Source organism: Glossina fuscipes, unplaced genomic scaffold, assembly GCF_014805625.2.
Source record: "Glossina fuscipes isolate IAEA_lab_2018 unplaced genomic scaffold, Yale_Gfus_2 0, whole genome shotgun sequence".
Lineage (NCBI taxonomy): Eukaryota > Metazoa > Arthropoda > Insecta > Diptera > Glossinidae > Glossina > Glossina fuscipes.
In genome coordinates this window covers 15,320,533-15,333,873 of record NW_023998414.1, presented here as the reverse complement: position 1 = coordinate 15,333,873, position 13,341 = coordinate 15,320,533, and the positions used below count along the sequence as shown (strand labels likewise).

Genomic DNA, 13,341 nt, shown 5'->3' with positions numbered 1-13,341 from the left:
GGACAATGACGGAGTCTACGAGGTAACGAATTATTATTTTTTTTTTTTTTTTGCAATCCCTTTGATATCAATGTAACGCGTATACTGTACGAGTATACTTTTTGAAAGGAAACCGCCTTACTACAAAAAAATCAATTACGACCTTGAGTCCGGTCTGAGTGATCAAATTATTATTTTCGTCGGTTTCGTTCTAAAAGCTATATAGAAAATATGCACGATTTCAATACACTGAACCATAAGAAAGATTATCTGAACCTCAAATTGCGAGTCAACCCACTGGACTATTTTTCTTCTTTTTATTGGCTTAATAGATGCCTTGAACGTTCTACGGTATATCGAAAAAAAATTTTCTGAAAATTTGGATATATTCCGGTCTTCCAACGTTCCGAACGGAGTATCTGTGATATTTGTTAGGAAATTAGAGCCTAATGCCCCACTTGTTGATTTCTGACTTATCCAATATGCTCTAATAGACGCTCTTTAAGACTATTTATGTGAAATAAGAAGCATTTTCACAGAAAACGATTTCGAGCTGCATTGAGACGACTGTCGAACAGATTTGACTCTGACAACGATTCGAACTCATCCAGCGTCACTAATGAGAAATTAGTACTTTGGGATGAAGTTTTGGATGTTGGTTATGGATTCGCCAATAGGATTATACATTTTCTAGGGGTTTTTCCGTCGCTTCGCAACATTTTAAGTATAAAGCGTGCGATTCTATCTTCGGTGGCTTCGGTAAAGGTACCAACTTCCAGTAAATAGTCTTCGAAGAACTAAAGTTCTGCCTCAAAATATTTAAAGAAGCAGTAGGCAATGCCGCTGTGCTGCAATTGCAGACCGATGGAGAAAAACAAAAGAAAAGAAAAATTCATTATAACCAAAAATATGTCCCTCTGTCTAACATATTTCAAAGTTATGCACATCATTGCCTAGAAAGATCGTTTTTGCAAACGACATTCTGCATAACTGCAACAAACTTTTCAGTTTTACACACATCACCGAACGCGTACAGCGATTTTGTGAAAAACGACCTTTATAGAACACCCAGGAGGAAGGTTCATAGACACCATAACTTATGTATCCTCTTGATCTGCGTAATGTCTGCGCTAAGCATTCTTCTTGTCGTAAATGTAAACCTATCAGCTTTAAATTTGGCAGGAACATTGGAAGCAACGGTGGTGGGCATAAAGGGTTCGACAAAGTCGAATGTTTCACTTGCCTTCAATCGAACAGTTTTACGGTTTCTTTGAAATAAAGCTCTTCAGAGACAGACGTAGAAGAAGGTTTTTGTTAAATTAAACGTTAAACCGTAATCATTGGCGAGAGATTGCGTTTTGTTGGGCCAAAAATTGAACTTTTTCCATTGGAATGCTCGCCGGCCACACAAAAGTCAATATTTCTAAGAAAAACCCTATGGACTATGTCTCTAGGCATAGACATATCGGTTAAATGATTCTTTTCAGTTACATTGTGGACCGCGGTGCACCTTTAGTTAAATATGGCGTCGTACGAATGGTTGCGGCATTGCCAATTTTTAAAATTTTTCAAAAATTATCATTTTTTTTTAGTACTTAAACATATGCTTAGCAATCATCTCAAATATTATCGTTCCATTGCTTTTCCTATCGTCGAAAAGAAATTGAAAAAAAAAAAAAAAAAAAAAAACACAAAAAACACTTTTCCTTTTCTTGCTTTTGTCTTGGGGCGTTCCTTCTTAAACGAATCCAATGATGGCTATACAAAAAAAAGTTGCATTGCGTTCAGATTTCATTCATAATTTTCTATTCTATGTTAAATAAGCAGATATGGACGAACAAACTGATCTAGAAATATGATAAATGAACTAACTGTAAGCACACTAATGCTTAAAAACTGAAAAATTGTAGAAATTTTTCATGCAAAAATTTTAGTAAAATGTGAAAAATTATTTAATAATTATTCGCAATTACATACTAATTATAGATGAATTAATCATTTTGAAATACTTTGTTGAAACTACTATATGAAAACGGAATGTGAAAATATGAAAAATTTCCTTACGCTAAAAATTGAAAAATAAATTAACGAAAATTATAGTTATAAACAATATGCCCATGTATCGCATCTATTTGCGCGCGCGCGCGTATGTGTGTGTGTGTGTGTATGTATGTATGTATATATATATATATATATATATATATATATATATATATATATAATATATATATAATATATATATATATATATATATATATGTTGCAGTGTATTAAGCAAATAAGTCTTTGTTTGTTTGTTTAAATAAATATAAAATAAAATAAATAGGGTTAAATTTTTCTTTGTTCTCTCCTCTGTTTGAGTAAGTGTGCATGTCTCCTTGTCTATTCATCTGTCTATCTGTTTGCCTCTGTGTTTGTCTGTCTGCTTGTCTATTTAAATATATAAAAAATAGTTGTTTTTCTACATTAATATATAATTTCAACGATTTGTTGATTGTAATTGTCGGTTGTGATCACTTTAATTAGTAATTGCTTTGTTGTACTTAGATTTATGTGAACATTTCAGCATGCTAGTGTATGTGTGTGTGTATATGTGAGTGTTTATATACAAATATACACTCAAAATATATAAAATGATTGACATTTGCAAAACATCGAATGAAATCAAACAAACACAAGCAAACAAAGCAAAACAAAAAAAAAAAAAAAAAAAAAAAAAACAAAGCCTTAAATGTTTTATATCTGCCTTCTATATGCATGTATTTGTTCTTATTAATAACTAATAACTGGCGCCAGAAGTTTGCAATCAGTAGTTTTGCAATCAGTACAAAATTGATCTCTTGTACTGGTAGTAGTACCAGTTGAATGCTGTCGATGATGTGATGAAATGCTAATAATGATGATGATGCTCATGATATTTTTCCAGTGCAAAAACAAAAAAAATAAAAAATAAAAAAAAAAATTAAAAAAAAAAGAAAAGATATAGAAATAGAGTATAGAAAGAACATTATTTGATAAAAATGACGACATCATCCATCTATCCATCTAACCGAACATGCATTCAATTATCCATCCTTATACCGCAAACACTCGGCACGCACTCTGTAGATGTCATTGTCACAATTCAACTAAACCAAATCAAACACTATTTCAGTTTTGATTAAGGCTTTCTTTCTAATGAAGCTTAATTGTGTTGCGTTGATGTTTCGCTCTGCCCGCCTGTATGTCTGCACTGAAATTGCACGCTTGATAATATGCCCGACTCGTTCATTTTGTTAAATCAATGTGCATGTTTCGTAGGTTTCTCCGGCATCATATAGACAAAAATACATAAAAACTAACATCCCACAAATATCTATATGTAAACGTTCTGGTACGTTCTGCTGTTTGTATAGCATACAAATTTAAATCAGCATTTGTTTGGCCACAAATTGTCTCTTTGTCTCCTTTTATCTCTTTTTATCTCTCTTTAACACCACCCTTCTTTCCTTCTTTCCCTTTCCTTTCGCTCTCTCTCTGTATCTATCTACTCCTGTCACCGAATCATTACAGCAAAAATTTCGTATTTATGCCTACACATATAGTTGACTTTGACTTCTATGCAAAAACAATTTTCTACAATTTAAAAAAAAAAAAAAAAAAATTTAAAACTTTCAACAGAAAGAAATTACGTTCGATTTAGATCAAATCACTTAATAGACTTTTCTTTTTCTTGGAACCTTCTGGAGTGTGTGGAAAAAAAATTCATTAACTGCAAGAAATTTTTGCATTGGCAAGTTCGAGTTCTTTCCCAAGCGCTACGATAAGAGCACCACTGTCAAGTAAATCGCTGCTGGGAAATTGCGGCCTAATGTCTTGCCTATTGACTTGCAGCTCTTCAAACCCGCCGCTCGAAAATAACAAAAAAATATTAGTAAAGTTTTCATCAGGGCTAGCCTTGAATAGGTAGGTACACGAGAGGTTGAGCAATTCCGATGGTTTTAATGCATCTACTAATAAGGTAATCGCGAAGGGGTGAAGGGGTGAAGGGACGAAGGTTTGCTAGTTTCGGCTATAGAATTGTACAATTTCTTAATATTTCTCCGATCACTTTGCAGCAGTAGACAAAGTCTACAATATGCGATTATGTCTCTGCAAAAAGGCACTTTCGAGCAAAAAATTGTCGAGGAAGGCAGAAGGGTGATTTTGAATATGAAAACAAAAATGTATTGCATTAAAAAGTGAGTGTCTGTAACACTTATTGAAACTGTAAACGCGTTTTCCTCGAAACGCAATTGTGAAAAATGGCACGCGGCATAACTAAAGCAATTTTCATAATTTTATTCGAATTTTTCGGAGTATCTTTAAAACGACATTTTCGATAGTTAGTTAATGCAAACATTTTTTTCTTTGGTTAAAAATTAAATTCTTTCATTCAAACATTAGCCGATCACACAAGAATCAATACTTCTGGAAGCCAGTAAATGATTCCTCAGATATGGGTATATATGGGGAATAATGGATTTTTTTTTCCTTTCAATATGGATCAATTACCTTGCGCGGCGCAGAGTCCGTTAAGTTAAAAGCAGCTCGCGGGAATCGAAAAGACTCCGCTCTTGCCATTTTTTTGGCATTTTTTCTATTGTTGTTTTCAACAATACACCAGTGAGCGCCTAAATAAACCGCGCTCTATTTTTAATCTGCTAGCTTCCCTTCCATCCGACAAAAAGGAAGCAACACAGCAAACACACAAAGGGTACAAAAATGTTTTAATACGCCTGCGTACGCGTCAAGCTATATAAGCTTTTGATCAACTTGTTATTCTAGTTGAATTAAGCATGTTCGGCTATTGCCTTTGGAATTCTAAAGAGAATCGCAGCAGACTGTGAAATTTCGCGAGTACTTTCTTAGCAAAATATTTCAATTCCTTTTTGGGTATAACCTTCCCAATTTTTGGGTATAACCTTCCAACCTGCAAGGGAATGTCGTGAAATTGGTTGGAATATTTAGAAATTCATATAAGGAAAATTGTCGGCGTGAGACGGCCACGATTAGTAAAATAAAGCTTGGTGGGTGCGATCCAGGTATCGTCTTTTTGTTGCTTGCCTAAAATTTTGCTGGCGCTATTAAAACGTCTGTAAGCACAATCGGGAATTTGTAAACATCAATGCAGTCGACGTGTTTATCTCGTTGGAATTTTTAAAATGCAACGTCCGTCAGATTTCCATTTATTTACCAACACATATAATGAACATATTCGTATAGATGATGATCGTTAACTTCAAAATTGTGTATGACTGTAATGCGGACTTGATCGCTCCAATTCTTTGGTCATCGCTGCTGTTCTCTTGTATCTTGCGTCGAGACGTCAAGTCAAAGACACAATTCTCTGAGAATTTTATTTATATTTAAATGAAAAATAAAACTTTTTGGTTTTCAAAAAAAAAAATATATATATATATATATATCCCGTTTATTGTCACACTCTCTCTCTCTCTTTCTCTCTCTCTTTATTTCTTTCTCTCTATCTATGTGAGCATAATATCAACAACAGTGCATTATTTTTATTGCACTTTAGTTGCTACTCTTTGTCGTTTTACTTGTCTGTCCGTCTATCTGTTTGTTTTACATTTCATGCTTTTTTTATTGTTGTTGTTATTGTGGTCTCTATTGCGATAAAATTTCAATTATTTATAGCTTTTTTTCTTTTTTTATTGAACAATAATCGCTATACGTTTACTAACTGATGTACTGCTGTTGTAGCAGCAGTAGTAGTAGTAGTAGTTGTTGTTGTTGTTGATTCTATTTAAAAACTAACGCATACCTAAAAGCAATATACTTTTGAATACGTTTTGCGGGAATTTTAATATGAAATCATAGAAAAATTGTAAATTAATTCATCATTTGCGTCATATTAAGTCCTCTTTCTTGTTATTCGCTTTAATAAATATCGCAACGAAACAACATGTTGTTGACATATAAATAGTTGCGTTAATTGTACGCTAATAGATTTTCGTTAGCTGTTAAATAATAAAAAAAAAAAAAAAAAAAAAAAAAATGATTTTAAAATGATCATATTGATAATAATGACGAATGATGATGACACTGATAATGAAAACTTTTTCAGCATTTCAATGCAAAGCTAGCTACACCGTACGAAGCGTTACTACATTCCATAAAAAGATACTTCTCTAAAGATATTATTTGTCTGCAGCATATTTAGTTCGGTGATCTTTGGCAAAAGGCGTAGAAAGATTGGGTGAAAAAGCAATAATTGCGTTATAAAAGGCCTTAGCTCGTAAGTGAATATCTGCACAAGTTTGTCATACAGTATATAAAGTGCGACTTTGTGCGACGTGCCACGTCGCAGCGCCCCGAGCCACTTTCTCTCAAATCCTGTCTACTACTCCAATGAAAGCCACAGCGATTGACCGCTTAATACGAGAACTGCAAAGGAAACGATAGTAAATCCCTTTCAAAAAGACGGATAATAAATAAAAGACAAACGTTGATGAGAGAACCTTTATGCAAAATAGAAACTGATAAATAGAATGGGAAACATGAATACCTCGAAACGTAATCAATCAAGATTTCAAGGCTCCTATCTGTAGATGCAGAGAGGAGAATAAATCTTTCAATAAGTTTATCGAATAAGCAATGATTAAGATTTCGTAGAATGTAGAGTAGAACGTAAAGACTTCTCCCCACCCTATCAGTTTATAAGTACCAGCAACTTTTCACGTCGGTTTCAAAGTAAACTTAGATAGCCTTGAAGTCGATGAAGATGTGGAGATTTGATACTGTACACCGGTAAATTAATAAAATGATGCTATTCACTCGCTGACTTTACTTGGTGAGATAGAGTTCAATGTGTCCATAACCGGTCCCCCAGGGAGCTCTCATAAAACTCAGTCAATGTAGATATAACTATGAGCTTTTTAGTCCGTTCAGAGTCTTTTGCAAGAATCTAATGTTAACTATAATTTAGCCTCAATATCTATTACACCAATTTTCCTTACTAGGCGCGCTTGCGCCCATATCGTATCTAAGTTTACTCCTGATATCTTTGTATGATTCTGCAACAGCTTCGATGTTTACTCCTAACACGAATCTATACGGGTTACGGACTTTTCAGTTTTTTTTGCGCATGAATTTGTTTCTTATCATTTTTTCTCAATTTTTTTTTATACACTTTACAATAGCTATGAATACTTAGTTATGAATAATACCTAGCACGTAAGTCTATTTTTCGAACGACACCGCAACAAAATCTAATTTTTAGTACGTTATGACGAAAATGGGTGGACATCCCTCCAAGAAAGAACTGCCACGAACATTAGGCTCTTACTTGAAGACAAAGTTTAATTTTTGGTATTTTACTACAAAACATTATGAATAACTATATTAGGCGAGATACGGTAGAGTGTTTATTAATCGCCTCTGCCTCACATACAATTGTATGGGAGAGTGTATAAAATAATTAGAAAGCATGTAAAATATCCCTGTACCCATAAAAAAAAAAAAGAAAAGATATTTGAATTTCGCTTACGACAAAGCAGTTAGTTCGATTCGAAGAAACGACATTTGCAACGAACTCGATCGCTGAACCGAATAATCGATTGTAATAGAGAAAATCACATCATAAGAAAATGAAGGTGTTTCAAGCGGCCGATCACAATATATTGGTAAATGTATACGATCGTGTCAGCCGCGAGATTGAAAGGAAAAATAATCGGAAATGGGAGAAATCGCTCCTTATATGTGCGCACATATCATATCTGATGCATATTTGAAAATTTTTAAAAATGCATAAACATTAATTGGAAAACGGTATGGTCATATAATGCGTGCACAAGTTTTCTCTGATGAGTTTTTAACAATGAATATCGCGCTTGGCTCACCCTACTACCCAACGAATTTCAAATTTCGTGACCGCTGGATCGTCTACTTGTTAAAGAGATGATAGAATGTCCTTACATCATATCAAATGTATGGCCTAGTAGGGTTGTTTTCGTGTAAAAGGAAACAAAAAAAAATTCGCCTATAACCTGTTAAGTAAATAAGTTCATTTAAAGCTTTTGCGTACTGTATTTTTTTTTTTATTTATTTTTTTTTTTTTTAAATAATTTTGTTAAAAAAAAATGTAAACAAAGAAACCTTTAATGTATGCAAATAAATGAACTGAATGCGATTTAAGCAATACAAATAATAGAAAGAATGAATTTGAGCAACGAGTAAGCGCAGCAGCAATAGCGAGGAAAGCAAATTTTATAGAAATTTAAACAATTTGCATACGCAAAACCGATCGAATTGAAATCTACCGTACAAACGCGAATGCAAAGACGCAACAATAATAAATACTAATAACGAGTCTGCTGACAGTGGTGCTATATGTTAGGTGTAGTTCGGTATTTCAGTATTGGTGGCAGCCAAAGCGGTTATGGTGAATTATTACACAAACTACACCCGATACGTGAGACTATGTCTACTATGCGAATGAGCTAAGAGAAGAGAGCAAAAAAATAAATAAATAAATAAATAAATAAATAAATAAATAATAAGAAAATTAGTTGAATAAAAAACAGAAGAAAAAAATTTATGAACGAGTATCTCACACAACAAAGGCAAACAAACACTTAACTGGATAAATAAAAAATATAAAAAAAAATTACACTTTTAATAATAAAAACTACAGCGTAGTGAGTATCTACAATAGAGACAAGCAACAGATATAAAGCAGAGACTTGAAAAATGAGCTAACAAAAAAGAAAAACAAACTAGCGGCTGCATGCATGCTAATAAAGCAAGTGTTTTATATAGTCCGAGATATAAATTCACATGAATAGATAAATAAATACTCTTATGCACAAATATATCTATATCCGTATCTATTTAATTTATAGAGAGTGAAAAAGCTAGTGGGAAGGGGACGAGAGGAGAGGAGACGAGACGAGACAATAGGAAAAGAGAAGATAAGAGAGATGACCAACAAAGGTACACAAAGCATGTGTACGCCTGTGTATGCGTGTATTGTTGTATGTTTTCTTAATAATTACGTTACGGCAAACTGATTCTTAATGGTGTTAATATATTCGTTCATAAGTAATATCGCGAACTATTATTGTTTTCTGAAGAGGTTAACAACAAACAGCAAATGAAATTAAGCAAAAGCCTTACGTAAAAGCCAAAGGAAACTACATGCATATGCGCACACATAGATACATTTGGAAAACTCTTCAACGCAATGCAACAGAAAATGTGCAACAAATCGTAATGCAAATTGAAAAACACAACAACAATTTCAGCAGCAAAAAACCGTAAACGAAATCAAAATATGTAGGCATCTTAAAATGGCAGCATTTAGGAGCCACCATTCGATTCGGGGGCCATTTAATATTGTATACGATTAGCTCAATTCAACCAAACTCCGTGCGTCATCTGGCATGGGCCAATACATAATGAATGGCTGTTTTTAGTTATATATATATATATATATATATATATATATATATTAATAGATATGATTGTATTTGTATATATATTCAATTGCTACATATACAGTTGCTACAGTTATAATGGGCAGACTATTACGTAGTCTAAACACAAACAACTTTTATAGTCACAAAATCATGTGCACACACTCATAACATCATAAATATATATATATATATATGTATGTATTTTTATTCACATATATATATTCGCATGTTTTTATATTATACACATATATGCATTCAGTTACACTATATAACGTCACATCATTTTGACGGGTGTAGCCTCGTATACGTAACGCAAGCTATATAAACAAAAAGCAAACACATGAGTGACAATAAATGTGGTGTATGTGTGTTTGTGTGTATGGCCGGTAGTATAGCAAAATTTCCTTTAGTTCTTTTTTTTTGTTTTGTTTCTTTTTTTTTTTTTACCCACCACAGGCCTTACATAGTAGGTTAGCCAAATCTACGCAAGTTTGTTGCGCGTAGGAGGGAATACGGAACGGGATGCCTATAAAGTGTATATATTGTTGTTGATTAGCATGAAAGGGAAAATCAAGTTAGCCATGTCTGTCTGTATTAAAACCATCACGATTAAGCCGTCAGAAGACTGCGAATAGAATAACACAAATGAGCAGGTGACGGCTGCGGGGGCAATTTAATGAAATCGCTTGCTCGGGTTAGAAATACAAAAAAAAAAAAAAAAGCGAAAAAAAAGGAGAACTTTATTTGCGGCTTTTGTTAACATGGTCCAAAATTATTATTTAAAGCCTTAAACGTAGTGCCAAACCTTGCCAATACGTCCACCCACGTTAAATCTAAGAATGAGCTGAATCTTTTGAAGAACTCGAACAATGTGTGTGGAGTTTCCAAATTTTATAAATAGATATAGGAATGAAACAGAAAGGTGAAGCATCATCGGTCCATCTTGCAAAATCGAATACCGTAACTACGCAAGCAATTGAGGGATGTTGAGAAACGCAAACCAAGGTAAACATAGTTCCTATTTCATTTTTATGTATCATATCTCGATTATTATTATTATTATTTTTTTTTTTTTTTTTTTTTTTTTTTTTTTTTTTTTTTTTTTTTTTTAATTTACCGCATTTTTTGCCTGAGCAAGCCTTTATTTAACATTCATTGGATCTGTCTTTCTCTCTCTCTCTCTCTCTCTCTCCCAGTTTCTTTCTCGCTGTCTCTCTTTGCGTGCAGGGAAAAATGAAACAAATTAAGTTCATCTATGCAACTGAGGGAGTCTGGATGAAGTGATTCACGTACGAATTTGTTTGTTTCCTTTTTTCCTTGTTTGTATCCCTCTCTCTCTTTAGCTCTCTCGCTATAACGTTAATTAAGTTTAAGGTGGTAGCGCGCAAACAATTACGAACAAGAGGTAGACTAAGAGACTGACTGACTGATTGGCTATACACAATAGCAACTAGCACAGGCATCATTAGTATCTTATCTATTTATAATTCAATATTATGGCTATTGTGCAATTAAACGGCTTCACTTGATTTCAAATGAAAAACTAATTTTTTCTTTTTTTTTTTTTTATAGAAAAGCAAACAAAACATTTAAAATTTTATTTATTTATTTATTTTTTTTTTTTTTTCACAATACAAGTAAGGCGCTAAGCGCACATATATGTATATAAATTTGTAAAATATTTAAAATGTAATTTGTGACATGTCAAGCTCCCTGGGGGGAGAGAGAACACAATGGAAGTTTTTGCGAATTGTTAAGAAAAAGATATATTTTCTAGCATTTCATGCTTAATGAAGTGGCTTTTTCTTGCGGGCTGCAGTGCGGATTTTTTTAATAATAAATCTTTGTAAATATGCTTTTCCACGCTGATCGTAGCACAATATTACGGATATTTTGGATGTACTGTGCTAGCTTGCCAAGTGCAAGTGACAATTATGAATGGGAAAAATTTTGAAAAAAAATATGCCACACCCACTAAACCAACTGTGTATGGGGAAGATGTCATATGCAATATATAACATATATAAGCATACCACTGATTGAGTGATTTTAATTTTCGTCGACTTGCTTTAAAATTTCGACTACAGCAGCTCGAGAAGAAAAACTTCTCGGATGACGGATATATTCATTTGTTACTCAACGTGCAAATTTGTAATCTGCAGTGGTACAATAAAAGAGACCTTGCAAGGAAAAGCTTGATTTTGTGTGTGTTTGCTGTCACGTCTCCACACCACGCATCTTTAAAAAATCGACGAATCGGGGAAACGGGGAATCGAGGAATTGGCTATCTATTGTACTTTAAAACTGTTAATTTAACTGTGTCAACACTTTGCGAAACAATGTGTTTTCATAATAATTCTTTTACGTCACTCTTTGGCACTGCAATTTTTCGCAAAAAAAAATCCACGTCTCCAAATAGAAAAAAAAAATTTTTTTTTTTCGACCGGAAAGCGTCTCATCAAAGTATCATATAATCGATATTTAACTTGTCTCAAAAATGTTTGTCGTGATATTGTCTTTTTTCTTTCTCTCTTTTCCTTCTCAAGCGTGTTATGAGACTCATATATGATACGATTTCTTTACAAAACAATCAATTGATCATTTCACGGGTCCGACTATAATAATACGAAGTTTGCGCTAGTAATGTGATTAAACGCGGACTTTAGTACCAAATTTAGATTAATTGAAAACATCGTAGAAAAGATGAACGCTTCAAATAAAGCAAACAACATAGAAGGCACACACTCAGCAAGGAACCACCACTTTAATGATATTTAAAAGAAAAAAAAAAAAAAAATTGTTTTTTGAATACATGCTCAAAACGCCACACTAAAGCTCTTTCCATAGCGGAGCATTAAAAAACACGTCTCACTTAATTTATTTGTCCTTTTGTAATTTATTTGTGTCCCGTATCCCGTATTGTAATTGAGAAATTTGTCTCTCATGGCAAAATAATTTACTTCGCTAATAACTGAGAGACGGCCTTACCTTCTAAATGCAATTCTTTTACAAGTCGAGGGAAAAGTGAAAAGGGGTCTTTTGCACATATTTGGAACGAAAATCTTCTCCAATTTTCCATATCTCTGAGGAATTTCGTCCTCTAATGATTTGCCATTAATTTGAGTTTTCTTTTTCGCTTGCATTGGAGCGGCTGCGTTAATTGCAATTTTGACTTTTTGTATCGTAATCGTTTACGTGTCTTTCTATCATTAAAAGAATGAGGCAATCAATGCTAAACCAATCAAACAAGAACCAGACAATGAAACGAACAAAAAATAACGGGAAAATTAATAAAATTAAAGCCAAACAAAAGCAACGCAAAGAAAAATATAAAAAAAAAAAAAAAAAAAATATACAAAAAAAAAATATATATATATATATATATATATATATATGTATATACGTATATACAAAAGCTGTACGAAAAAATCCAAATCAGCCATTTTATGGTTTGCATTGTCCCATGCGATTTTTGCGTCTTATTTTTCCCCCTTTATTGTCACCTCAACTGTTCGTTAATATCCTTACACCGATAATTATGTGCCACACATAAACATCTTTTGCTATAGTAGTAGCCTTAGGAGACATCTGAATGCACCGGAAGAAATGTTATCAAAGGCTACTAAACACTTGCATTGAAAAAGCGTCAGTTTCGTATAGAATTAAAACAATTCGATCTATCAAACTGAAGTACATAGTTCTGCCCAACTTAATTTAGAATTTCTAATTGATGTCATAAAAAAAGGCGGTCGTGTTATTTTGTACAAGGAACGGGGGAGAGCGAAAAGTTAAAGTCAATTTAGTTAAGACACTGTAGTGGTACATTAAATACCCTACATCACTTCGCTTAATACAGTTCGTCGTATAGCGAATTTCCAAAGTGAGTTTTTATATGGGAAATAGAC

General features: G+C 33.2%; 1 protein-coding gene across 3 annotated transcripts in view; it reads right to left on the bottom strand.

The window, feature by feature from the left end:
- The window catches only part of LOC119638910 (midnolin homolog), a 76,781-nt gene that overhangs the window by 48,875 nt on the left and 14,565 nt on the right, over nucleotides 1-13,341 (bottom strand). Inside the window, exons 1-2 of one of the 3 annotated variants that reach the window (XM_038036027.1) lie at nucleotides 8,115-9,437; nucleotides 7,507-8,005 (exon numbers count right to left, since the gene is read on the bottom strand). The exons of the other annotated variants lie outside the window; for them this stretch is intronic. Of the exons in view, the coding sequence (XP_037891955.1) occupies nucleotides 7,507-7,541 (35 nt within the window). The 5' untranslated portion in view covers nucleotides 7,542-8,005; nucleotides 8,115-9,437. Of the gene's footprint in view, nucleotides 1-7,506; nucleotides 8,006-8,114; nucleotides 9,438-13,341 lie in introns of those variants that run through there. 3 annotated transcript variants of the gene reach the window in all.